The sequence below is a fragment of the Neopelma chrysocephalum genome, unplaced genomic scaffold (genome assembly GCF_003984885.1).
Source record: "Neopelma chrysocephalum unplaced genomic scaffold, ASM398488v2 Primary Assembly neopelma1_98, whole genome shotgun sequence".
NCBI lineage: Eukaryota > Metazoa > Chordata > Aves > Passeriformes > Pipridae > Neopelma > Neopelma chrysocephalum.
Genome location: NW_020897761.1, coordinates 987,083 through 1,014,165, shown reverse-complemented (window position 1 = coordinate 1,014,165; position 27,083 = coordinate 987,083). Strand labels below are relative to the sequence as shown.

Here is a 27,083-nt window from a genome sequence, read left to right as displayed (position 1 = left end):
ATTAAACTTCCTTTTCCAGCTGCCTCTCCTGCTTCTCATGCAATAATTCCCTTAATGTTTTATCCTAATGGAGCAGATTATTACTATTATTTTATTTTATCAAGATCACCTGTTGCATAGAAAAGAGGGGGGAGGCTGGAGCCATGGATGGACATGGAGCTCTTAGCTGGCTCCACATGCTTTTTATTGTTATTATTGTTATTATTCTTGGTAGATTGTGCATAAAGGGCCAGTTTTGGGCTTTCATCTCACTGCCTCCATCTGTGTAGAGTGACGGTGTGTCACAGGAGGGTGGCCTTGGGGACAGTGGTGAGATGGCAGGGCTAGGTGCAGTTTTGGGGTCTGTCCCTGTGGGGCAGGAGCTTTTTCAGCCTCTTCCTCCCAAGACATTCCCCAAACAACACTTCAATCATCTGTCTCTCTCGAGCCGTGATCTCCTTTAATCTGTGCTGCAATTTCTTCGGGATGCCCTGGGAAAATCTCCTAAGATTGAGAGTGACAGCACTGAAACCAGTTGGAAATGGGTCAGAAAAAGTCGCCCGTAGGAGCATTTGCCTGGAATAAATCTGATCTCTCTTTTCAAAGGCGTGTTGCGGGAGAGCAAAACAAAACACACTCTGCTTTAAATGCTGCTTTTTCATGCCTCGGTGGCGACTTCAAAGCTGGTCCAGCCCGAGGCAGGATTCAGCTGGGAGCGCTTGGCCAGCACCGGGTGCTCCCGGTGCCAGCACTTCCTTATCGGCGTGACCAGGCTCCTCTCGCCAGCGCCTTTGCTTTGGCCACCCCGGGGTGTCTGTGTCCCCAGGGATGGCTGGTGCTCGCCCCCGGCTCAGCCCTGCCCGTGCTTGCGCCCGCAGGGAGGGATGATCGCGCTGCTGCTCTCCATCCTCTGCCTGGTGATGATCCTCTACACCCGCCGGCGGTGGTGCAAGCGGCGCCGGGTGCCGCAGCCGCAGAAGAGCGCCAGCGCCGAGGCGGCCAACGAGATCCACTACATCCCATCGGTGCTGATCGGGGGCCACGGGCGGGAGAGCCTGCGCAACGCCCGCGTGCAGGGACACAACTCCAGCGGCACGCTCAGCATCCGGGAGACCCCCATCCTGGACGGCTACGAGTACGACATCACCGACCTGCGGCACCACCTGCAGCGCGAGTGCATGAACGGCGGGGAGGACTTCGCCAGCCAGGTCACCCGCACGCTGGACTCGCTGCAGGGCTGCAACGAGAAGGCCAGCATGGACCTCACGCCAGGTGGGCACGGGCTGAGCTGGGTCCCTTCCAACCCGCCTTCTCTCTGCTGTTCCGTGCACGTGTTTTCCGTCGAGCGTTTTCCCTGTTTCTCTGGGTTTTCATTGGGTGTGAGATGTTGGTGCCCCTCAGAAGGCACTTCCACTGCTGGGAGGCTTTGCAGCCTGTTGAGAGCAGTCCCTGCTGAGCAGGATGTGGCTGGAGCTTTGAGGGAAAGGGCTGTGGTTCCTGTGGCTTGATGAAGAACCAGAACCACAACACTGTGCCTTCTGAGCTCCCTGTAGTGACCCCCAAAAATCCCTTCTGTATCCCAGGATTTCCACTGTCTTTTTCAGCTTAGGTTTTTAGTAGCAAAATTATACATGCCATCAGTATGATTCAGAGTTAATGCCACCTTCTGAGCACCAGCAGGGATTCTTTGAGGCTTGTTACACACTTGTTCTTTGGCCATATTACTTACTGGGCCATCCATCTGGAGCCTTCTCAGCTGAGAAATGGTTTGGGAAGACCACAGTGTGGTGCTTAAAGCTCTGCAGGGGTTTTCTTCACAGATGTGGGTATGAAGAAGTGCCCTGAGAGGCTTAGTGTTAGAGCTCAGCTTTTGGCTAGTTTGGTGGAGGTGCCAGTCCCCTTCAGTATTTGAGTTGCTCCTGAGGGTGCATTGGGGGCAGCTCAGCTCATTGGTGACAGCACCCTGATCACCTCAGGATGATCTGGAGATGGACCCAAGGAAACCCTTCCCTCACCTCCCTCCCTGTTTTAAAATCTTTATCCCTGAGAGATTTTGCCTTCAATTCTTCCTGTTCAGGGAGTGATAATGCCAAGCTGTCCCTGATGAACAAGTACAAGGACAACATCATCGCCACCAGCCCCGTGGACTCGAACCACCAGCAGGCCACGCTGCTGTCCCACACCTCCAGCAGCCAGCGCAAGCGCATCAACAACAAAGCGCGAGGTAGGGGGGTCCCCTGGGGTGGGTGGGGTGCTTTGGGCTTCCACCCACCCACATTCCAGCAACTCACCCTCTCCTGGGATGGATAAATAGGACCAACGTTGGGCGAGAGCACAGAAAGGAGGGTCTGGGCGGGGAGACGCAGCAAACGTGGTGCCTGCAAGGATGCAAGTCCTGTTGGGCTGGTTGGTTGCAAAGATGCAGAGGGTGTCTGCCATGATAAATATTTCAGGGTACTGGCACAGCCACGGGGAAAAGTTGCAAGGTAATGGGATGTGTGGCAGGTGGGGGCACGGGTGTGTGAGGTGGGAAGGGGAGAAGATGCTGTCCCTGCTGCACCTGGCAGATGGGGCTCCTCAGTGTAAGGCTTTCCCTGAAGGGTTATGTAGGATGCCAAGGTTTGGGGTGGCACGGTGCCAACCCCTCCATGACTACACTCAGTGTCCCCTGCAGCTGGCTCAGCATTTCTCAACCCCGAGGGGGACTCAGGGACAGAGGCGGACACCGATCCCCAGCTGACCTTCTACACAGACCCCTCACGGAGCCGGAGGCGCAGCCGAGGTGGGTGGGGAGCCGTGACCCCTCTTGCCATATTTGCTGTTGCTTCTCTGCGTTTGGAGACTTTCCACTGGCAAGGGATGGAAGCCCAGGTGCAATCCCAGCTGCCGCAGGCAGGCGCCGGTCCCCGCTCCGCAGCGGGCTGCTGCTGCTCTCCGGTGGAGCTTCTCAGCAGAGGATGAAATGTATTCTGATGTTTTGCTGGAGGCTTCTGCCGGGCACTGGTGTATATTAATGAGTAACATGCTTCAAAGGCCGGCCCGTGCGTTCCCAGGCTGCTGCTCAGCACGGAGCTGCCGCAGGTTTGCTCCGGCACCGTGCACACACGAGCGGCGTGTGCAGCAGAGCATGGGGACAGCCTCGGTCCCTAGGCAGGAGTCTTGCCCCACTGCCCTGCACTGTCCCTTCAGGAGGTTTTCTCCTCCCAAGAGGAGAGTTAGTGTCTGTTTTCCCCCGTCGAGCCTCGTTTGCTGGATGATGCCTTGTTTTCCTGGGAGCGGTGGGACTGGGATCCAGCTCCTTCAGCTGGTGCTGAGAGGCTGGTTCAGGCTTTGTCTCCATACAGTTTTTTTCCACTCAGCTTCTTCAGCTGAGAGATTAAAAGTCAAAGACCTGCATGCCCTGAGTAGTTAGGACTCTCCAGTACTTTTACAAAAGCATCCACGAGACTGTTGTCATGACAAAATTAACTCGAGTGAAGTGCCAAGAAGGAGGGGGAAAAGCCAGGATACTGCATTTACCTTTCTTTTCCTCAGTATCTAAGCTCTGCTTTAAAGCTCTGCTGCCGCAAAGTTCTCAGCCTGCTGCAGTGCAGAGTGTGGGAGAGCTCGGGCTGAGGGGGATCAGGAAGACCCCAGCTGCAGCAGGCGGGAGGGAGGGTCCCATTGCAAAGGCTGCTTCATGCTCTTCAAAATCCAAAGTGGCTCCATTTGATTGGATTGATGCTGGATTTTCAGGGGGCTGGGCAGGATCTCTGCACCCTGAGGTCCCCTGGCTGCACCCCAAAGTCTTCCTGGGTCCTGCAGGTGTCAGGTTTTACTGTGCTTCTATGTTTTGCAGTGGGGTCCCCCCGGAGCCCTGTGAACAAGACCACCCTGACCCTCATCAGTGTGACGAGCTGTGTCATCAGCCTGGTGTGCTCTTCCCACATGAACTGCCCCCTTGTTGTTAAGATCACCCTCCATGTCCCTGAGCACCTCATCGCTGATGGTGAGCGTCCCACAGTCTCACCCACCCCTTCCTGCCCCATTCTGTGAGGTGTGATGGAGGAGAGGAGGGAATGTGGAGAGGACGGGTGCAGGATGGGTGCAGGACAGAGGGGACGGGCTGGATGGAGAGCACCAGTGTGGGACAGAGGGGATGGGCATGGGATTGAGGGGATGGGCACAGGGCAGAGGGGATGGGTAGAGGACAGAGGTGGCTGTTATGGACTGGAGGGGATGGGTCCCTGACAAAGGGGACAGGTGTGAGATGGAGGATACCAGTGTGGGAACAAGGGATGAAGGGGTACAGGATGGAGGGGATAGGCACGGGACAGAAGAGGCAGACACAGGATGGAGATGGCTGCTGTGGGACACAGGGCATGGTGCAGAATGGAGAGGATGGGCATGGGACCAAGCAGACTATTGTGGGATGGAGGAATCAGACATGGGACTGAGAGGATGGGTATAGGATAGGGGTGACTGTTGTGAGACAGAGGGGACAGGCACAGGATGAAGGGAACTGTCATGGGATGGAGGAGACAGATATGGGATGGAGGTGACTGTCATGGGGCAGAGAGGATGGGCACAGGACAGAGGATCCATTGTGGAACAGAGAGGGCTGTTGTGGGACAGAGGGTACTCTGTCAGGATGGAGGGAATGGGCAGCAGATGGAGGGATCCATCACAGGATGGGGAGAAACATCATGGGATGGAGGGGTCCATTAAGGGATGCAGGGGACGATCATGGCATGGAGGGGACAGCAGCAGGTTGCCCTGCTGACTGCCTTTGTCTCGGTGCCAGGGAGCCGGTTCATCCTGCTGGAGGGGAGCCAGTTGGATGCCAGCGACTGGCTGAACCCAGCCCAGGTCGTCCTCTTCTCCCAGCAAAACTCCAGCGGGCCCTGGGCCCTGGACCTCTGCGCCCGGCGCCTCCTCGACCCCTGCGAGCACCAGTGTGACCCTGAGACTGGTAGGTGGTCCAGCGGTTGGGGTGGGTTTGGGGGCTCCCCTCTGCCTCCCCAGCCCTGCTCTGATGGGAAGATGCTTCCTTGCCTGGCTCTGTGGGCAATAACGGAGCTGCCAGGTGCCCTGGGGTGGCTGCAGGTCGCCCTTGGCAGGGAAGCACATGGAAAGCCTTGTCCTCCCATGTCCCTCATGTCCCCCTCTTTCTCTGTAGGTGAGTGTCTCTGTTATGAAGGCTACATGAAGGACCCTGTGCACAAGCACCTCTGCATCCGGAATGAGTGGGGAACGAACCAGGGGTGAGTGTGCCTTCCACAGCACGCCTGGGCTCGGGCTGCCCTCACACGAGCTGCTGGGCTTCAGCAGCAGCGTAGGAGGACTGTGGTAAACTTCTTGGATGAAAGAGTTACAGGCGTCTTGGTGATCTGTAAGGTCAGTGCACGGCTGGGCTCTGCAGCAGTTCTGCAGGAGGCAAGGATTTCTATTCTTTGAAATAATCAGAAATGATGTAGAAGAGGCCACTGTCGTGTTTTACAGTAAACACCTCCTGGAGAAGATGGAGATTGTGTGAAGACTCTCCTTGGCATCCTGCACTTTGTGGGGCTTTTGGTTTGGGTGTGTGAGGCATCAGAGGAGGGCTGAGGTCAGGCTGGGGTCCTCACTGAAAATTGGGCAAATTAGATGCTTTGATACCACAGCTGAGGGAACAGAGCAGTCGCCGTCTGCTCCACAGCTTTAAACCCCTGAAAGTGCCAAGGGATGTTTTTCTGATGCTTTGGCAGCAATTTGGTGGTCCTTAACACTCGTGAGTCTCTGACATGCAGCTGGGGCCTCCTGGGGATGGCTGGAGGTAGTGTGCAGAAACCCAAAACACCCCCAAATCCAGAGATCCCACGTGCCCCGGCACCTCCAAGCCCTTGTTTTCCCCCCTTGTCTGACTGTGCCGCAGCTGGATCGGCGGTGGCCCTGCCCATGTCAGGATGCCCTCTCTGAAGTTATTAGTCTTCACAGTGGGAAGGGAAAAATCATCAAAGGCTGGGCTCGGCGGCACCCCCGCAGTGCGGCTGCGCTGGAGGATGGCAGCGGCGGGGGGCTGTCTGTGCCAGCTGGCCCCGGCTCTGTCCCTTTGAACTGGGGCCCGGGGAGAGCATCCCTGCTCTGCCTCCACCCCCACTCTCTGTTTTTTATCATTTTAAAGGCAATTTAGCAATTAAGCCCAGTGCGGAGCACCCGCTGTGTGAGACAAGGGCGGTTGTTGCTGTGAGTGCCCTGAGCCAGGGCGATGCTCGGGACACGGGTGGTCCCGTGCTGGGGATGTGCTGTGTGCTGTGGTGAAATGTCCCCAAACCTCTTCAAGGTACCACTACTGGGTTGGGAAAATACAGGCAGAAAGACAGCTCCCTGTCCTGCTTGTCCCCAGAGGACAGGTGTCCAACAGGGATGTTCCCAGATCCTCTGTGCCCATCTCATAAGAGGCACTGAGTGATGCGGTCTGGGGTGTGGGAGGGGGTATCCCTCTGCCAGGAATTTGCCTGTTTTGGGATGTGTTGTGTTTGGGAGTGTCTCACGGTGGGTTGGAAAGAGCCCATGGCCACTGATGACCACAGTGGCTTTGGTGCCAGCCTCTGCCTCCATCTGTGCTGGACTCACCACCTTGCAAAAAGCAAAGTGGCAAATGACTTTGTCCATTGAGGCAGGTAATAAAAATGGATAAGCGGTGTGGAGAAACATTTGCTTCCTTCCCCTCTACTTTTCCTTTGCTCCTGGGTGTGGATCTGCAGCTTCACACTTTTCCTCCCATGCACATTGCTCTTCTCTAGCTTTTTCCTGATTTAGCTGCTTCACCATCTTAAGGGAAAGTGGAGAAAAAGCTGCTTTCAGGTGAATTGCTAGAAAATATAGGTGGTAACAAGCAGGAGAGAAGCCAAGGGCAGGAAAGGCACATCCATTCCTGAAGCCCTCTGGACCCATTCACAGCTCCAGACCCAGCTTTGGTCTCAGCCATGCCAAACCAAAAGGTGCTCAGGACCCACTCTGTTCCTCTGGGGAATTTGGGGCTGCTTTTCAGACCCAGCTCCTACCCAGTGCCCCCACAGGAGCCTTCTCCATGCTATGCTTGAGCCTCTCTCTGCCTTTTCTCCTGCAACAGTGTTCATACCTGGCCAGGATACAGCTTGTCTTGTGTCTCTTCTTATATACCAAAGTTGGCTATGACAGACTATGTGCAGTATTTCCAGCATAGTTTTCTGTTTGGGGCAGAGAAACCTGGCAGATCTCTTTTTCCCCGAGGTGCAACACAGCCCCAGACAACGGTGGGGCTGTCAAAGTCCTCCTGCCCTTCTCTGAGCTCTCAAGAAGGCTCTGATGCTGCAGCATTGGGGCTTTTTCAACACCATCCTTAGAGAGCTCCTCTCTTGAGCTGCTTGAAACCAGGGTTATTTTGTGTTTCTTCCTTGAACTTGTCAGGTTTTTGTTTCAGAAAATGGTAGCAGCTGAGACCACACTTCACCATCCCTGCCTGCAGCTTTCACTATTTTTAGGGGCTGTGGAAAGCATGTCCACACCAAGCATCGTGATGCTTGGGGTAGCTTGGTGTTTCATGAGGGTTCTTTTCCTTCTCTGCAGTCTGTTCTGATGTCCAGGTGCTGCTTGGTGCAGCTCTGCCTGCAAGGGCTTGTGATGCTGGAGGTCCCTTCTACCTGTCCCTGGTGTCCCCTGTGAACTCTTGGCTTCCACAGGGTCATGATGAACTCTCTTTAGTGCAGCAGAACCATCTTGTCAGAGCCTGTTTAACTGAATAACTTGTAACTTTAAGCTGATATTTGTGTTTTTTGGGGTGGAGGTTGAGCTGCCGTGCTGTCTTTGTCACACTCATCAGCTCATTCCCAACTCTAACCCAACAAGGTTGCCTGCAGGTTCACCTGAAGGAGATGTCTGCAAGTCTTCTGCTCTCTCCCCCCATCCCGAGGTGCCTGAATAATTTCTGACTCTGTTTTGTCAGATGTGCTCCTAAACCCTCCAGTGTTGGAGTGACATGCTGCTGCCACAGGTCAGTCCCCAGAGAAGCCACGTTGGCTCTTGGTCAACAAAGCAGGACTTGGGGGCTTTGCCGAATCCCTCGGCGTGCTTGGGAGCGACGTGTTCTGGTTATGGCCTCCTCTGTTTTCCCAGGGGTGGCTTTTTTATCTGAAAACTCATTTCAACCCTGTGGTTCAGACAGTTTTGCCGTTGCTTTGTTTTTATTTACAGTGGTGACAAGTCGACTCGGTGTCTGTTCACTCAGCAGCATCTAATTTTGCTCATGAAGGCGAGCTCATCTTTGTGCTTTATTGGTGATGGCAGGGAGAGGCTTTGTGTGGTGTGTGTATTTTGGGTACCAGACTGAGTTCCACGCCTCCGCGGTGCCTCTCTTACCCAACACATCCAGACCCTAAATCTTCATCCATTTTTCAAAAAATCAGATCTTTTTGATCATGGGTAGCAGATACATTTGATCAGCTGCCTTTCTTTTTTTTTTTTTTCCTGTGCTGCTCTTCAGCTGTTTTAAACAAATCTGTCTGGTGCTGTTTGTGTGTTCACAGTCTGTCTCCCTACTTTGATATGCATTGTTAATTAGCTGCTTTTCGGCTCTTACTCTAATGTTTCCCAAGTAGATGCAGTTTCCAGCAATCCAACCAGGTTTGCCTCATCTTTGCTCATCAAACTCATTTTCTGTGGTTCTTTTTGTGGTATGACTTGGCCAAAGATCAAATCAGCTCATTCTGCCTTTAGTTAATAAACTGTTACCTGCCCACATTTGTACTTATGTATCTCAGCCCTTAGATCCATCATGGATGATTTCCCTTCTCCACCTGCAGTTCTTGCCTGGGTGCCCTTTTCAGACTCCCTCAATGAGATTTAAGATGCTCTGCATTTAAAGGGTCTTTATCAGTGTGCTCCTTCAACTCCTAATGAGTTCAGCCTGGCACGGGGAGGTTTTAAGCCAGTTTAATGTTATATGGCAAATGCATCTGGCTGGGTGCTCTCATCCTCTTGTAGCACTTGGCAAACTGGGCTACACCAGCCCTGCTCCCATGCAGGACAAGTTACCTCTTTCTGCCCACTTGCAGATGTTTTTTCCAGCACAGGACACAAATTAGCATTGTAGCCCATGCCCTGCTCACCCACCTCCCCTCCCCTGCTCTTCCCTCCCCATGATGCCTCTTCTCTTCTGCACACAGTTATACCCCTTCCTGGCCATGCACCTGCTCCTCTTGCCCCATCCCCACACATCACCCACTCCCCACCCCACAGAGGAGCCAGGGGCACACTGAACTGCAAGGACAGCACTTTTCCTGCTTAAAGTCTTCCTCTTTTTCTCTTTTTTTTCCCCCACCCCTTTTTCTATCTCTCCCTCTTTTTTTTTTTTTGCCTCTCTCCGTTCCCTGCTGTGTGCCTCGGCTTTGCAAGCTTGAAGGACAGCCAGATAAAAAGCTCCTCTTTCTTTCAGATCCTTTCACCAAACCACCCATCCGCCTCCTCCTCCCGCCTCATTCTCCTCGCAGATTTATGGGCAGCCCAGGGAGAAAGTGCCGGCATTAGCATTTTTAATAAAGCCCTGCTTGCAAGGGATGGCAGGGGGTGGGGAGCTGGGAAGGGGAGAAGCATCGGCAGCTGAAGCCCAAGCAAAGCTGTTGCAAAGCAAAGTGAAGTTGGGGAGGAGCCACAACGGGCATCACCGGTGGGAGAAGTCGGCAGCTCAGTGCTTTGTCACATCTGCTCTCTGCTCTTCCCTCACCAGGGTGGTGTTGGGTCTTCATGGGTCCCTCCCTTTGGGGTCTGGCGTGCAGGAGGGGTGCAGCAGCTGTGGGGATGCTCTGGTCTGTTCTCCCTGGGCTTGAACTCCTGAGCTGCCAGTGAAGGGATGTGGGGACCATTTTGTCCATGGCACTCGCTCCCAGCACACACTTGGTGCTGGTGCTTAGGTGGCACGATGGGGTTTGGCATGGCCCTGGTTGGAAACCCCCAGGAGTACAGAGGGTCAGGGAGCCAAATGTGCAGTCACCTATTTCAGTGTGTGACAGCCAACCACCTTCTCCTCCAGTGGCACTTCAGCCACGCTCACGTGCAGCGACTTGTGCCTTCTGCAAAGACCCTCTCCTGCAGCCCCTCCGACCTCCTGATAGCTCCCCTCAAACCAGCTGCTCCAGGTGAGCTCATGGCAGTCACACCCTGCCAGTGCCAGGCTTTGATTCTCCATCCCACCCATCTTCTTTGGAAGGGTTTTTCAGGGAGCACAGACAAGCAGGAGCACATAGAAGTCAGTCTGGCCTTGGCCCCTTGGGACTGCAATTTAGGCATGGCCAGGGGCCTGTTGAGGTGGTTCAAAGCATCATCAGCAGCAACAGGTTTGGAAGGCTTAGCCAGAATTTCTTGAGCTTCCACTCAAGCCCAGATGTGGAGCAAAGCATAGCTGAGGGTCCATCTGGAAAAAGGCAAGAGACCTGAAAATTGCCTTGGGGATGCACTGGCAGCACTTTGGCCATGGGAACTTGCTGACTGAGCATAGGGAGTTTCTGGTTCTCAGCTGCCCCGGGCTTTGTTGTTTCAGGTGCCTGCTTGAATGCCAAGGCTTGCAGGGGGACGAGAGCAGTTGTTTCTGGCCCATTTAATCCCACCTGATCATCTGCAGGGCTGCTGATCAGTCCCACTTTCCCCTGTGAGCTCTGAAGACCACACAACCAAAATACCCACCAAGAACAACGAAAACCAAGCAAGTGACCACAGAAAGCAGGGAGGGAGACAGGCACGTGGGGACACACTCACGTGCATGGGAGAGGAAGGAGGAGGTGAAACAGCAGCAGAGGCACAGGGGGCAAGAGGCAGAAATGGAGGGGATGAGGTGTGCCTGGGACAGCAGATGCCACCCCATCCTCTGCAACAGAAGGTACCAGTCAACAAGAGTGTGTGGGTGGAAATGTCAGCACTGAGCTCCTGGAGAGCTTCCTCAGAGATGAGGATGGATAAGTGTCTCCTGTTGAGCTGGAATTCTTGTGTGGAGGACATTTCAGGGCTTACCCACAGAAGGTATCGTGTCCTCCCAGATCCAATCGTGCCTGGCAACACTGGGTCTCCCCTGCCAGGCAGACATGTAGCCAAAGGCTGAACATTATTTTTAATGGGCTTTTGTTGACCCCAAGTAAAGGCGGAGTGGGGCAGGCTGGGGAGATGCCACAAAGTCCCTTCCTGGAGCATGGAAACCTTTTCCCCATCTCAAAGCCATCATTGCATTTTGCAAGGGTAGGTAGGAATAGGACAAGGGGGAATGGGTTCAAACTGACAGAGGGCAGATTTGATTATATATCAGGAAGAAATTCTTTGCTGTGAAGGTGGTGAGGCCCTGGCACAGGTTGCCCAGAGAAGCTGTGGTTGCCCCATCCCTTGAAGAGTTCAAGTACAGGTTGGATAGGGTTTGGAGCAACCTGGTCTAGTGTAAGGTGTCCCTGCCCATGGCAGGGGGCTGCAATGAGATGATCTTTAAGATCCCTTCCAAACCATTCTATGATTCCATGACCTCAAGAATTTTAGCCACAGTTGGAAGTTGCACCCTGGGCGGACACAGCGTGGCTGCTGATTTTGATCTCCCAGGTGGGTCCAGACACACTGGCTGCATGTCCTGGATGTGTTGACTTCCATGGGCCGCCAGATGTGCCCCCGACAGAGATCCAGCAGCCACCGTGTCCCTGCAGCACCTGCCCCAGTGCCGAGCCCTTGCTGCAAGCCAAGAGCAGCTCCTCACAACCGCTTTTCCACCCGAGTTGATGCAGAACAATACCTCGCCTTGGCTTTTGTTCCCGGCCCCACGTGCTCCTCAGAAGCAGGAATAAAACCCATCTGCGGGAGCGCTGGAAGGCGGGGGCGTGAAGCATTCAAGGTGTTGCTGAGACACAAGGAGCACATCTCTTTCTGGACGAGGCTGACCTCATTCAGGGCAATCGGATCTGCGGGCTGAATGTAATCCCCCGCTCCCAGCCGACCGGACGGGAAAACGGCATTGTATCCCAGCGAGGCACGCTGTAATCCTGCAATCAGGATTTTTTTTTCTTTAGTTATTATTATTTTTGTCCTTGCTGAAGTCACCTCAGATTAGAAATTAAAGTGCTTGTGCAGGAAAGCTGTAATTGCCTCTGGAAAAAAAAAACTGGGCTTGTCGGTGGCACCTGATACTCTCACCCTGAATTTTACCAGCAGCGATGTGATGGGATGGCAAATCTCTTTCTCTCCCCAGCTCTGAGCTCTTGCAAAGGGGATTTGGAGATTTAGGGTTCATGTTGCCTGATTCAAAGTCCACCACAGTTGGGTCTCTTGTCAGCCTTGGTCTGCAAGTGGGTCTGTGATGCTGGGGGTGCATGTCCCAGAGGTGTCATGGCCATGGTTGTCCCACTGAAGGGCACTGGCCACCAAATCTTGGTGGCTCATCACCCTGTGTATCTACAACAACAGGGAGGGAGTAGTTGGGGCCAACAGCTCTCCAGGCTGCCCCCTTGGCTCCAAGCTTCCAGCCTGTCTTCCAACCCCCTTTGTTAGTTGTCCTCAGCTCCCCTCCTGGAACAATGAAACCCAGGGGGAATAAGGCAGGTGGTGAAATTGTGGACCCGGACCTGACGTGCTCCCTTGGAAAAGCCTCACAGAGAGAGGGTTTCTTTTAGCAATTCAGTAGCTGTGATGCAAATCCCTAAAACTGGACCAGGCACATAGGGATGCGGGGATGTCTGGAGTGCGCTGTACTCCAAAATAATGGATGCGATACACTGCTGGACCATTGGCAGGTTGGGGCTGGCATGAGGATCTGATATTGTAGGGACCCCAAGATTAAGATCTTGAATCAGGGGCTGTTTTATCCCGTTGTCCTGGCTTTGCTTGAGTTGTTTTATTCCAGGACCCCTCTGCGTGTGTGCTGGGGGCTATGCAGGGAAAGCATTTTGGGCTCTGAGCAGCAGTGGGGGCACAATACCAGCGTGATGCTCCTGGGTTTCTTTTCCAGGCCTTGGCCATACACCATTTTCCAGCGTGGCTTTGACTTGGTGCTGGGCGAGCAGCCATCTGACAAGATTTTTCGGTAAGTGGCAAAGGCAACCCGGTCAGCACATTTTGGGGCTTAAAATATGACCCAGGGCATACAGGCGTGCAGGTAGCCCAGCTGGCAGGGCTGAGCACAGCTGTCCTGTGCCACCTCCTGGGGACATGTGAGTATGGCTGGGAAGGTCCTCCTACAGCTGTCGTGTGGGATGCTGGATGCCCAGCAGTCAGTTCCTCCTCTCTATTCACAGTGAGAGCGAGGTTTAGGCTCTGCGGGAGGATTTCTACGGAAAAATGAAAGTGCCTTTATTTTTTTATGTATTACCTAAGTTGCATGTGATTTTTGGTGGTCGTTTGGGTGCATTTGGAGGAGCCACCCCTCTTCAGCCTGCCCATCCACCTATGTTCAGGCTGGCATCCTTGCAGGGCAGTGGGGAGGTTCAAGGGCTTGGCTTTGGGCAGAGACAGCACTCCAGGCTCAGCATTTCCCTCCTTGCCAGCCTTTGCTGCTCTCCCTGGCAGGTTCACCTACACCCTGGGGGAAGGCATGTGGCTGCCCCTGAGCAAGAGCTTCGTCATCCCACCAGCTGAGCTGGCCATCAACCCCTCAGCCAAATGTAAGACGGACATGACAGTGATGGAGGATGCAGTGGAGGTCAGGTAGGTGCAATGGGAGGATGACGGAGTTTAGGAGGAGTTTCAGCAAATAGAGCTGGGATCCCCATCCCACTTTTTGCAGGTGGAGATTAGTACATCCATTAACCTGCCCCCCTTTGGTACCTGTAAAGTTGAGCCATTGGAGGTACCTCTCATCATCTCAGTAGCTCCTGCATCCCTCTAAAAGCCTGGCTGCCATCCAGTTCTCTGTCAGCCCAAGGGAAACCTGAGCTCTGGAAAAACCCACGCAGCAGCCACGGTCGTGCACGTGTTCACAGCGTCTCATCGGAGCAGTGACACATCTCCTCCTTCTCCTCCTCTCAGGGAAGAGCTGATGACCTCCTCCTCCTTCGACAGCCTGGAGGTTCTCCTTGACTCCTTTGGCCCTGTCCGTGACTGCTCCCGGGACAACGGGGGCTGCAGCAAGAACTTCCGCTGCATCTCGGACCGCAAGCTGGACTCGACGGGCTGTGTGGTGCGTGGCCCCCCGGGGACCTGGAATCTCCTTTGGTGTGAGCAAGGAGGGGGAGGGCAGAAAGGGAATCCTTCCTCCCTTACCATTGCTTTGGGATGGATATTTTGGGGTTGATTTCGTAGCAAGAAGATGTTTTTGAGTCGGCATCTCCTTTGTTGCTGCATGCACGCACGAGGGAGAGAGAGTCCATCTGCTTGTTGGCTCTCTGGGAAGTCCCACATCACTCATGTGTGTCCCCTGTCACCACCACAGCTGCTCTGCCCCAAAGTGGAGGGGCTTGTGGGGCCGGGGTGCCCTGCTGTGATGCCACCAGTGCTGGGCATTGGAGTGGAGAGGCTGTGAGTGTGGGGCAGACAGTGGGCTTGGAAAGGGCAGCGTTGCTTTGGTGGTCACTGGAGCTGGGTGCTGGTGTGTGGGGTTGATGCCAGCACATTACCTTGGTGGGGGGTGGCTTGTGGGGCTCCCACCTCGGGGGTACACTCCCCAGGGCTGCAAAGAGGCTGAGGTGCAGGAGGAATACCTGCAGCTGTGGGTGGTGTTGCTGCTGTCTGTCCCACAACCCCCAAGCACTGCTCCTACTGCAGTGCCCAATGGAGAGCAACTGGAGTGCTCCCATCTGCCTCAACCCCAGGGCCACATTTCTTTCCTGGGGGTTTCACCTCTTGCTTTCCCCACCCCTGCCAGTGCCCGACAGGACTGAGCCCCATGAAGGACGGCACGGGCTGCTACGACCGTCACGTCGGCGTGGACTGCTCCGATGGCTTCAACGGGGGCTGCGAGCAGCTGTGCCTGCAGCAGATGGTCCCTCTGCCCGAAGACCCCCTGCTCTACAACATCCTCATGTTCTGTGGGTGAGTGACCCAGCACCCACAAGGTGCTGCTGCACCTGGCTGCTGCCACCCTGAGCTCGTAAGGTTGGCATGGAGGGGGGTCTCCTCTGTTCCCAGTGTCTCTGCTGAGGTGGGCTGGTGGCCACGGCTGGGGGCTGCAGCTGATGGTGGGCCCTGTACTGGCTTCCCAGGTGCATTGAGGACTACAAGCTGGGCACGGACGGGCGGTCGTGCCAGCTCATCTCGGAGTCGTGCCCCGAGGCGGGGGACTGCGGGGAGCCCCGCGAGCTGCCCATGAACCAGACGCTCTTTGGGGAGATCTTCTATGGCTACAACAACCACTCCAAGGAGGTGGCACCAGGGCAGGTGCTCAAAGGGACGTTCAGGTATGCTGGGGATGTTCAGGTGACCCCAGCAGGGTCAGACCTCACCATCCTCTCCAAGTAGAAGGCATGGTAAGGAGCCTGGTCCATCCACATCTGGCCAAACTTTGCAGAAGATGGAAGGGCTGGTGGGGAGGGCACATCTGAGGCTTTCCATCAAGAGTAGACATCTTTGTAATCTGTCCCTGAAGGAAAGGCTTGGTGCCAGGTGTTTTTTTGGGATGGGTCACTGGCTGGCGAGGATGATCCCAGGCATTTCTCTTGTCCTCCAACCCTGCCCTCCTCTCTGTGATTAACTTCCAGGCAGAACAACTTTGCCCGGGGCCTGGAGCAGCAGCTGCCAGATGGGCTGGTGGTGGCCACGGTGCCTTTGGAGAACCAGTGCCAAGAGGAGCTCTCTGACCCCACACCTGACCCCGAGTTCCTCACCGGTGAGTGGGTCCAGCCCCACGCCTCTCCCAGCTGCCAGCATGCCCAGCCTGAGCCCCTAAATTTCCCAGGAGATACATCTCCTGGAGGATATATCTAGTCAGGCTTTAGCATCCCAGGCTCACCTGCAGCAGCAGCAGCAGTGGTAAAACAAAGGCATTAAAAATGAAGGAGAAGCAAAGGCTGTAAATTAATTGTGTGGTGTAAAAGCTCATCACCATCCATTGAATATTTGGGGCATTTGCAAAAAGCATTTTTTCTTTTCTTTTCCAAGGCAAAAAAAGTTTTCCAGCTACCTTTAATTTGATTTCTTTGCCCATGTAACAAACATTCAAAACCTGCCACCACCAACCGAAGTGTTTTGGTTTGCTCTGCCAGAGCATTGTGGGCCACGAGCAACAGGGTTATCATGGATTCCTAGACTGCCTTCAAGGATTTACCTTTCTCCCAGCAAGTTGCCAGAACTCCTAAAATAGCCTTTGTTTCCCTGGTGTTTGTTGCTGTTGGCTGCAATGGCCCAGGGCGTAGAGGAGCCACTAAGGAAAGGATGTGGTTAATGAGGTGTTTTGGTCTCACACAAGACCTTGTGCTTTTGCTTCGTTTGGCAGAGCTTCCAGGATTTTGGGAAGCACCCATGGGCTGCACCCAGGGTCTAAAGGACACTGGTTGCCCTGACAGGGTGCATGGAAATGTAGGTGTGTGTGCAGGCAGATTCAGGCAGAGGGGAGAGCGCCACTGGGTCTTGGGTGCCGAGCTACCCCAAGAGAGCTGTGTTGGTGGGTCACTCCTGCTTCCATGGGGATACTCATCCCTGTTCAGAGGTGCTGGAGGACACCTGCATCCCCGTGGGATTCTCTTGCCTGTGACATGGGTACATGGATGTAAGGAAGGCACTGCCTCCACAATCCCAGCATCATCAGCAGTGTCAGTGGGAGCAGGACTTTGCTGGCAATTACGCTGGGGAGGCAGAAGCCAGTAAATTATCCTATTCATTTCCCACCGCTCTGCTGGCTTTGTGGCTGATTAAGGCAAAAAAAAAAAAGGAAAAGAGGTAAAATATTCTCTGCTTGTCAGAAGCAGATCTGGATATCGCTGTGAATACACGAGAGGCAGAGCTGCTGAGTAAGGAAGGACTGTTTTTGCATAAACACTTCGCAGGAAAGAGCAAGGCTTTGAAGCTGTGGGGAGCAGCCAGCACTGAAGAGAGAGAGGCGCCGGAAGGCAAGGGATCTTATCCTGCTTATCCTCTGCCTTCAGTTCTTGTTAGAGGGGGGGATGCCCGCCGTTATCCTCCTGAACTCCTGCTGGGTGCCTGTTTAGCAGCAAAGTTGGTGCTTTGCTGCCAAGCGGAGGCGTGACGTGTTGGCTGAACGGCAGCGGAGCTGCGAGGGAGGAGGTGGCCGTGTCCCGGCATCCTCGTGTGCCACACTGAGGTCACCAAAGTCAGAGCCATGATCACCCTTCAGTTCCCTTTCTGGGCCTCTGTCTCAGGCTCGGTGGCCTCTCTGTCCCTCTGCTCATGGAAGCTGAACTGCCACATGCCTTGGGCAGGAGTAAGTGGCCGCCCAGCCCTGGTCTCCATGAATTTCTGTAACTCACAGTTAAATGGCTGAAGAATGAGGTGGCTTTGCCTGGAGAAGGACAAACCCTGGGTCCTGCTCAGCCCCAGCATTGCTGTAATGTCCTGGGGGAACATCAGCATCAACTTTGCAGATTTCCCCTGTACATCTGTGCCCACTCAGCTCAGTCCCAGCCGAAAGGGACCCAAGGCCCCTTGGCTGTTTGCACTTGGGCACACGTGGCGTGACGGTGACCGTCCCCAGGCCTGCAAACAGCTCATTAAAAAGCGCAGCTCTCATTAGTGAAATAATTAGCACACCTGGGCATGCCTTGGGAGCGGGCACCGGGAAGGGAGCAGGAGGGGATGCAGGAGGAGGCTCGTTATCTGCCGCCGCAGAGCCCCAGACAGCAGGATGAAACGAGCCTACGTGTTTTCCTTCAAAGCCATCATCTTAATTGCTGGGGAGCAGCTGACCCTCAGCTCTGAATGCTTCCCTGGGGGGACCGTGCTGTGTGAACAACCCTTTTCCCTGGCTTCTTCCCACCCTGCTGGGTGCATTGCCCCAGGTATGGAGGGGTGCAACTGTTCCCATGGAGAGTCATCCCTGGGCAGTGGCACTGAGCCCCCGTGTCCTTTCTCTGGCAGGGATGGTGAACTTCAGCGAGGTGTCTGGGTACCCTCTCTTGCAGCACTGGAAGGTGCAGTCTGTCATGTACCACGTCCGGCTCAACCAGATGACCATCTCCCAGTGTAAGCACGTGGGGATGGGGGGAATGGGGGAAAAAGGAGTGGCAAGAGGATACATAGCTTTCTGCTGGCAGGTGATGGGCTCAGGGGTCGGTTGCCCATCGCAAGTGTGTAGGGAGGTGACAAAGGGCTTGGTGTACTCTGGGATCTGAGCATCACCTCCACCTCTTCTCCTTCCCAGCCTTCAGCAATGCCCTCCACTCCCTGGATGGGGCCACCTCCCGTGGAGATTTCGTGGCACTGCTGGACCAGTTTGGCAACCACTACATCCAGGAGGCAGTGTATGGCTTTGAGGAGTCCTGCTCCATCTGGTATCCCAACAGGCAGGTCCAGCGGCAGCTCTGGCTGGAGTACGAGGACATCAGCAAAGGTAGGAGCCCTGCTGGTCCCCAGGAAGGATTTCTACAACCACCCCATGGGATTTGAAAGCTCACTTTGCTTTCGGCATAGCAAGGAAAGCGCCCAGCCTGTCCCATCTCATCACCTTATTCACACCCTGCTCTCTCACCCTTGGAAGCTGGGTGGAGGACTCCCGTGGATTGCAGCAGGCACTGATCTGGGCCATAAAGAAAGATCAATACCCACATCCCCAGGGAGATGAAAGACAAGTGCACTAATCCCACCAAGCCATCCTGCCTGATTCTGGACTTAACTGTTGTTTGTCTTTAATCCTGTTCCTTCCTTCCTTCCTTTTGTCTCATCCATATCTGCTCTCTTCCACTTGCATCCCACAGCCTGACTTTTCTCCATTTAATGTGTTCCCTTCTCCTGGGCTGTCAGCACTGTGCTTTTAATGCCTGGAAACCAGGTAGGAACTGGGAGATTCCTCGTGGTGCAGAGGCCATCTGGCACTGCTGCATCCCCTCGCTGCCGTGAGCTGTGATGGATCCCCAGTGGAAGAGCTGATGGCTGGTTTGGATGCCAGCTTTGCAAAAGCTGAGGCAGTCTAAGGCCTGCCTGCTGCCACCTGTCCCCAGGAGCACGGCAGCCTGGTCTAGTGGAAGGTGTCCCTGCCCATGGTAGGGAGGTTGGAATGAAATAGTCTGTGAGGTCCCTTCCAACTCAAACCATTCTAGGATTCTATGATCTCTTGCATTGCCGCCTGCAGGTGCTACGCTGCCTGTGTGGGGGACATTGTGTTGCAACATCCACGCTTGGGCAGCAAGCAAGAGCCAACTCCCAAACCTGGACACAGGGGCTTCTGAGCAGAGCTGCTGCTTTTTAGACGACCTTTGTTTGCTGCCCCTGCAGAGGAGCTGTCGGGTGTGGGCAGCGTGAGCTCGGAGCTCACAGGCACTGTAACCAAAACATCGTTTCCATCACGAAGCTTCCTAGTTCTCAGTATTGGCACCTACAGTGCTGCCCTTGCTGTGCCCCAGCCACGGAAACATTTGTTTTCTCCCCAGGGCTCTTGTGTGGGAAGGGCTTCTTTCAAAGCCTGAGTCTGGATCCTGCGGGCTCAGACCTCCTGGAGCCTGGACTTCTTTCCAAGCCCACCTGGAAGAGTACAGACCCATTGCTGTTTTGCTGTGGGCTGTCTCCAGATGTAGCATCTTTTGATTGCAAGTGCTTCTTTTTCTTTTTTTTCTCCTGCAATTTCCTCCTCTTTGATTTTCCTGCTTGGAGGCTTTTCAGGTCTGGCAGTCTTTTTCCACCCACAATATCACATTTCAGTTTCACTCTGGCACCTGCCACTTTCCCTCCTTTGCTTTTTGTTTGCAAACGTCAGGAGCTGGATATCGATTGAGAAATTGCAAGAGACAAATCATTCCCTGGCTCCTCTGCTTTCCCTCAGTGCCTGCTAAGCTGCAATCCACAGCCAGCCCGAAGTGATCCATCCCCAGCTTGCTGGGGGAGCAGAGCAACACTTTTGTATCCCGGTTTTATTTTAAAGCCTTGTTTCCTTTGCAAGAGTCTCAAAGATGGGCTAGTGCTGGCCCATTTATCTACAAATCCTTGCTATAGGAGGATTTTCCTACTGAGCCGTGGATGTGCTCCATGGTGGCTCCCCAGAGCAGCCACCCTGTACCAAACCACCACCAGCGATGGCCCGAGCCTGCTCCAGGGGCGAGGCTTTGCCTCGGCATCCTTCAACTTCCCCCCCCCCCACACCAACCATCCTCAATGGCCCCTCTAGGACCATCTTTCTTCTGTGTAAAGCCAGGGATATCCTTTAGCAGGGATTTTGTGTGAAAAGCGCCGTTTCCTAGCACAGCAAGGCTCACCACGGCAGGGCGACGCTACCCAGGACACAGCAGTGATGGACGGGTCCTGCCTTCTTGACTTCTGGGCCAACAATTTTCCCCTTGTGCCAAAACGTTTCCTGCCATGAGAATGCTGGAGAAAAGCCCACTGAGTGCAGGGTCTGGCTCGCTGCCCTGTGTGTTGGGAACACAGTGGGACCCAGTGTCAGGCATCTCTGTGTGGAGCTGGGAAAGGCATAAACCATGGCACTGCTTTCCTGCTGCAACTTTTTTTCCGAGCCGGTTGCATTTCACAGTAACCTGAGGGTTGGCAGCATCTGCTTCCCATCTCCATTTCCCTGTGTGGGGACCAAGTGTAGGAGAAGTGGAGGGTCTGGAGAGGGGCTTGGTGGGTCTGTAGCCACCTTGGGAGCTTTCTGGACATCACAAGGTACTGGCATGTCTTCCCTCCTCACTCTGAGCTCTTCGGTGCTGCCAGCCTTTGCCGGGGGGGTTGAATCAAGTCAGCATCGTTACTGTGCATCCTGGTCTGACACTCATCCTCTCTGGCCTCCAACACACCCTGTCACATCAGCTGTGGTGGGGATCCTTGGGATCCAACGGAGAAATCAGCTGTTGGGCCAGGAGGGCTTTTGAGAGAGAGTGGTTTGGCAGAGGGCTTTGGCGGGGTGTCAGCGTGGGGTGAAGGTGCCCAGGCAGGTTCTTCACAAGTCTCCAGCCACATGAAGGAGGCTCCCTCTCGTGGGCACCTGCTGCAAGGGTGGTCTCTCCCACCACCTTCCCAGTGCCAGGTGGAGGGATGGGGCTGGGGGAACTGAGGCACGGGGAGACCAAAAGACCTGCGATGGCAGAGGCCGGGGTGGGCTTTTCAGCTGTGATTCCTCCTCTGAAGACCAGTGAGCATTTCATCCCTACAGAGCAAACAGCTCTCAAGGATACAGGGACCTGCGGGCAGTGCTGCCTCTCTGCAGGGTGGAAGGCAGAGCTCTGGCCCCCTCACATTCCCTTATCAGTGGCTCGGATCCCACACCGGTGCCTCTCTTTTCCCCCTTCCTCAGGCAACTCGCCCTCGGACGAGTCGGAGGAGCGCGAGCGGGACCCCAAGGTGCTCACCTTCCCCGAGTACATCGCCAGCCTCTCCGAGTCGGGCACCAAGCGCATGGCAGCCGGCGTGCGGATGGAGTGCCAGAGCCGCGGGCGCTGCCCCTCGTCCTGCCCGCTCTGCCACGGCGCCGCCAGCCCCGACGCGCCGGCCGAGCCCATCCTGCTGGAGGTCACCAAGGCGGCCCCCCTCTACGAGCTGGTCACCAACAACCAGACCCAGCGGGTGAGGAGCCACGTGCTGGGGGTGTTGGGGTGGGCATGGGGGGTGGCAGGACAGCATTGTGATGGTCTTTGAAGGCATCTTGCCCTGATAGCACCACGTCAAGCCAAGGGAGCTCTTGCCCGTTGGCCTGCCCTGCTCTCAGGGTGGATGGACTGTGCTGAACCCACTGGGGGGGATGGATGAATGCTGGCTCAAGTGGGATGGGAGGTGACCAGGTCACCTGCCCAATGCTCAACCCCCTCCTCTCTATCCCAGCTCCTGCAGGAGGCCACCATGAGCATGCTGTGGTGCTCGGGCAGCGGGGACGTCATCGAGGACTGGTGCCGCTGTGACTCCAGTGCCTTCGGGGCTGACGGGCTGCCCACCTGTGCGCCTCTCCCCCACCCCATGTAGGTCTCCACGTGTGCCCAGCCTGGCCTTTTGGTATGGTGGGTCTGTGAGGAGGTGGTGATGGCCAACAGCATGGTGGCAGGAGGTGGTGGGGCTGGGTGGTTTTATGGGACGGGTTTGCAAACTGGTGGTTGACCTGGAAAACAAGCAGAGAGTACAGAACTGTAGTGTCTTTTCTAAATTCAGCTGAGGACTGGCGAACTGGTTGTGGATCCATCCTGGTAGAGCAACCCTAGGGAAGGAATCCTTTGGACCAGCATTCCCAGAGCCAGGAGGGGTAGGGCAGGGGCAGTCACTTCCCTCCTGAAGTTGCTGTCTGCCATGTGTTAATGGCTTTGAATCCCTTTTGTTGTGAGAGAGTAACACAAAAATTTTCCCCCAGCCTGCATCTCTCCATGGTTCACGAGCCCAGCAGCACACTGGTGGTTCTGGAGTGGGGGCACTCAGAGCCCCCCATCGGGGTGCAGATTGTTGACTACCTCCTCCGTCAGGAGAAAGTCACCGACAGAATGGACCACTCCAAGGTGGAGACAGGTGAGTGGGGACTCCACTGGCTCCCTCTGGGGAGAGTGGGATGGAGATGTTGGAGGAGTCTCCCTTTTAGCAAGGGGATGCTGCAACGTATCCAGTATCCTGTGGAAGAGACAGCAGCCCCTCCTGCCCACCCTGCTGCAGGAGTGGCATCTCCACGTCTCTGTGGTGATGAGCCTTGCTGGAAAAGCAATGGGTCCATCCCTACACCAACCAAGGCATAAGCCTTGGTCCCCCTGGGCACCAGACAGCGTGTCAGTGGGCACAGACCTCAGTGGCTCTCCACAGTCCCAGGGACACCTGTGTCATTGCCTGTGGCACATCCTCCCCTCTCTCCCTAGAGACGGTGCTGAGCTTCGTGGATGACATCATCTCTGGTGCCAAGTCACCCTGTGCCATGCCAGCCCAAGTGCCTGACAGACTCTCCTCCACCATCTCCCTCATCATTCGCTGCCTGGAGCCCGACACCACCTACATGTGAGTCTCCTCCCCCATGCCATGCCCATGGCAGTGCCGTCACCCTCACTGTGGTGATCCTGCCTGATGCTGCCTGTATTTCCATGAGGTCCTGGGAGTCCAGAGCTTCATTTTTTTCCTTCCAATACAGGTTCACACTCTGGGGAGTTGACAACACAGGAAGGCGTTCCAGGTCCAGTGACGTGACAGTCAAGACCCCCTGCCCTGTGGTAGATGATGTGAAAGCTCAAGGTGAGAGGGAGGGAGCTGCTGAACTGTGGTCCTTGGGACCAGCAACAGGGATTTCCCCCTTCCAGTACATCCCTGCACTTGTCTCGTGTCTTGGCTGTAACATCTCCTTCACCCGTGGTGGCCCAGGAGCTGCCATGTGCTGTGGAGAGTTGGGGTGGAGGGCTGCAGTAGGCACATGTCCTCTCTGAAAACAGACATGGATGAATGATATTTCACTAACAGTACCTGATGGCACCACCCATTTCTTTTCCTAATTAGCCCAAATTGTGGGAAGCTAACCTGGACTGAGTCCAGGGAATGCCATCTATTCTGTTGCTCCTCCGCTGGGACCTTGCCTTGATACGACGTAAATCATAATTCAGGGGACAAATCTTGGTTCTGGTCTTGGTTTCCCTAGAGCTGAGCTTCAGCCTGGTGGGCTTTATTCACACCTTTCCTGGCACCCCACTGAATAGCCCCTGTCTTTCTGCCCAGAAATAGCAGACAAGATCTACAACCTGTTCAACGGCTACACGAGCGGCAAGGAGCAGCAGACAGCCTACAACACTCTGCTGGACCTGGGCTCCCCCAGCCTCCACCGAGTCCTCTACCACTACAACCAGCACTACGAGAGCTTTGGGGAGTTCACCTGGCGCTGTGAAGATGAGCTGGGGCCCAGGTAGGCTCAGGAGCTGGGTTGACTAGGCAGGCAGGTCTGCCCACCAACACGCTTGTCCCTTGTAGATGATGGTCACCACGACCAGCTCTCTAAAAATCTCATGAGTTAATGACAGATGATAGGGCTTACAGCCTCACAGTGGGGTTTCTGTTTTGCTGGATGCTGTGCGCGTGTTCAGAGACCAGTCATCTCCCCTGAAGGACCATAAACGTAGGACAAAGTGGTTGACCACCGTCAACCCAACATCCTTGTTCATCCCATCAGCCCTTTCCTGCCTCTGGGGTTTTTCCTGATACGTTCATGCTATGCAGAGTGGGGAGGAGATGGGATTCTCTTTTCTCCTTGGTAGCTGATGCCACAGGCAAAAAGGCAGAGGGTCTTGGAAAAATAATGGACCTTTGAGGGATGGAGACTCTGCTTTCCCCCTTTTCCTGGGCTTTGGCTTGAGTTGCATCCATCTCTGTGTGCTGAACTCACTGTCAGTTGTGGTCCAAAGCAGGCAGTGGACTGACCTTACGTCTGAATTGCACATGTTCCCTCCCTTTTGATTCCTGTCTGCGGTTGTACAGGGTGACCACAAGTGTTTTTGGTGCCCAGGCAGTGCTGAGCTGCCACGGCAGGTTTTGGAAGAGATTGTCCTGAGCTCTTCCTGGCTGGAACAGTCCTTTTGTGCCTGAGTGAGCACCATGTCTTCTCCTAGGGCTCCTCCAGGTCACTAAAGGCCCTCCAGCTGCCTGGGAATGGGACACCTCATGTCCCAGGCTTGTGGAGGCAGCCAGATGTTCCCTTCTCCCCACATCCTCCAACATCTGCTTTAGTCTGCGCGGTTTCCCAGTAACGTAGATGTTTCCAGTCAGTTTAGCAAGCTGGACTGGGAGATTGCGTGTGCTGCAGGGGTGTTTCACAGCATCTGGCCTCCAAAGAACCAGAGCCTTGAGCTCATCTGCAGAGTTACTTCGGATGTACGTCAGCGACAGCTCCTGTGTATGAAATCCATGGCCTCCACCTTGCCCTATGCCCCACACCTCCTTTTGCTGGTCTCACCACTAGATGTCTTCCAGCCCTGCTTCTCCAGGTGATCACTTCAGGATTTCTAGCAGAGGATTGGAGATCCTCCAAGTGCCTTCTTTGTCCTCCACACCTCTGCTAACCAGTCAGAAAGACTCAGCAAATAGCTGGTGGCTGTCTTGCACTTAATGTCTTCGACATGTCTCCTAGTTCAGCTTTGGTGGGGGACTCCTGATAGATTCTCCATGCCCTGGAGCAAAGCTGGGGGCTCTCTCTTTCCCCTCTTCCGGTTTATGTCCTAAGAAATGTGAGCTCAGCCTCAAAGCTCAGTAGTGACATCCCAGTACATGGAGTCTTGTTAAGGCAGAGGCTCCCACCAGCTCCTCTGCCCAGGGTTGCCTCATTCCCACGACACCAAGTAGGATCAGCAGGCTTGGACTTACGTCTCACCTTTGTCTCGAGCCCAGCTGCAGTGATGCCGCTCTGTCTCCACTTCCAGATGTGAAATCCAGCCCTGGTTTGCACAGACCATCCGACATCTGTTGTGATGATTTGCAAAAGGAGTACATAGCATTCCTTACGTGACACACTGGAGTTGTCACACAGCCACTGCCATCACTGGGGCTGAGCTTTGCCGTCACTGCTCCCTGCCCCAGCGAGGAGAGCGAGCACCAGCCAGAACATGGCATGGAAGCCACCTCCTCGAGCCCCGAGAGGCAGAGCTGCATTGGCATGGAGCAGCCAGAAATGCCACTGAATTACCCAAGGGACACCATTTGCTGCATGAACCTGCGAGCCAAGAGGGTTAATTCCACCCTCTGGAAATGCTGGAGCGCCGAGGATGGGATGACGCAAGTTGCTGATGAAGTGTTTGCAGCTCGCACTACTTGGAAAGAGACATTCAGGCAGCTGCAGCGGGTTCTGGTGATGACAAATCTTGGAAAGCAGACCTCCTGTTTGATCGTCTGCGAAGGCAAAGCACCCAGACTGGTGGTGACAGGACAAATCACTTGCAGATGACATTATTTAGCCAGCAGACAGCGTTTGTTTGACTGTTACTGATGCTCCTTTGAAGTCCTGGATGTGGACCCACGCGACTGACTCTACCGTGTCCCTCCTCCGCGCCTCCGTGCCACCTCCTGCTTTGCTCATTTGGGGTGCGCTCGCCTCCCCTCCTGGCAGTGCTGGCTGCTGGACTGAAGGAAGATAACTTGTCTGAGTGCAGATAACTCGTCTGGGGTTATGAAAGCGAGTCACTCCCTCCTGGTCTGAGAAGGGCTGCAGAGAGCCCTGGACTTTGCATAAGGAAAGGAAATGGAGAGAAAAATGAGTAATAAGTGGAAGTTGGATTTGAAGCAAAGTCTGGTGAAATCTGGTGTCTATGGGCTTCAAGCCAAAATCTGTGGGATCGTATTTGGCATTCCTGTGAGGGTACCTGCAGTGCTGGAGGAAGAGAGGCAGTTGTGGCACCTTGCCTGGGTGTCCAGATGCAGGGACCAAGGCAAGTGAGACCTCAGCTACCTTCTCCTGGCTGGAAGACCTGGCCAGCTTGGGTGGCTGTCTCCAGAGTCAGCACTATGCTGAGCACCTCTGCCTCTCTGCCATGCTCTGGTTGTGAGCCCTGGGGTGGCAACTGTCAGGTGACTACAGAGCTGGAAAACCTCTCGGTGGCTCCAGACTGGCCCCTTGGAGCTGCAGCCACATCAGTGAGGGACCTCTTGAGAGTTTTCTCTCCAGGAAAGCCGAGGTTGGCTCTGGCTGGACTTGAGGTAAATTAAATCCTCTCTAAGCAGCTCTCCCAGAGTGTATCCTGCCTGGAGGAAGGTGTGGAGGGGCTGTGGATATTCCTTCATGGTTGGTAAACCTGCCCTTGAGCTGTCAAACCAGGCACAACACAGCTGTGTGCTCCACACACCACCCCTGCTTATCCAAGTAAGAATGTGACGAGGAGGGATTCTTTTCTCCAGCATCATGATTTGTGCCTCCACTGCCTGTTCTGTGCTGAGCATATGCTGAGTTAAAGCTACCAAGGGGATGTATCCTCCTTCTCTGACTGTACCAACCCACCAACTGACCTTGAAGCTGTGTAGGAAACTTATCCCAGCTCTTCAGACACTTAAACTTTTGTCTGGGTTTCCAGGCACAAGATACTCACCGTCAAGACACTTCATTTGAATCCATTACCTCCACATTT

The 27,083-nt window shown here is 54.7% G+C and overlaps 1 protein-coding gene across 4 annotated transcripts in view; it reads left to right on the top strand.

Annotated features, from left to right (window-relative positions):
* The window catches only part of ASTN1 (astrotactin 1), a 58,850-nt gene that overhangs the window by 22,855 nt on the left and 8,912 nt on the right, over nucleotides 1–27,083 (top strand). For 3 of the 4 annotated variants that reach the window (XM_027694754.1, XM_027694753.1, XM_027694750.1), the window contains exons 3-22: nucleotides 858–1,251; nucleotides 2,057–2,203; nucleotides 2,642–2,761; nucleotides 3,818–3,967; nucleotides 4,763–4,930; nucleotides 5,138–5,222; nucleotides 12,947–13,021; nucleotides 13,504–13,641; nucleotides 13,963–14,113; nucleotides 14,798–14,964; nucleotides 15,135–15,329; nucleotides 15,630–15,757; nucleotides 17,962–18,066; nucleotides 18,245–18,433; nucleotides 21,326–21,594; nucleotides 21,850–21,983; nucleotides 22,367–22,518; nucleotides 22,857–22,992; nucleotides 23,123–23,223; nucleotides 23,698–23,881. In XM_027694754.1, coding sequence (XP_027550555.1) covers nucleotides 858–1,251; nucleotides 2,057–2,203; nucleotides 2,642–2,761; nucleotides 3,818–3,967; nucleotides 4,763–4,930; nucleotides 5,138–5,222; nucleotides 12,947–13,021; nucleotides 13,504–13,641; nucleotides 13,963–14,113; nucleotides 14,798–14,964; nucleotides 15,135–15,329; nucleotides 15,630–15,757; nucleotides 17,962–18,066; nucleotides 18,245–18,433; nucleotides 21,326–21,594; nucleotides 21,850–21,983; nucleotides 22,367–22,518; nucleotides 22,857–22,992; nucleotides 23,123–23,223; nucleotides 23,698–23,881 — 3,188 coding nt within the window. The remainder of the gene's footprint in view (nucleotides 1–857; nucleotides 1,252–2,056; nucleotides 2,204–2,641; nucleotides 2,762–3,817; nucleotides 3,968–4,762; nucleotides 4,931–5,137; nucleotides 5,223–12,946; nucleotides 13,022–13,503; nucleotides 13,642–13,962; nucleotides 14,114–14,797; nucleotides 14,965–15,134; nucleotides 15,330–15,629; nucleotides 15,758–17,961; nucleotides 18,067–18,244; nucleotides 18,434–21,325; nucleotides 21,595–21,849; nucleotides 21,984–22,366; nucleotides 22,519–22,856; nucleotides 22,993–23,122; nucleotides 23,224–23,697; nucleotides 23,882–27,083) is intronic. The other variant, XM_027694752.1, reaches the window with a different exon arrangement.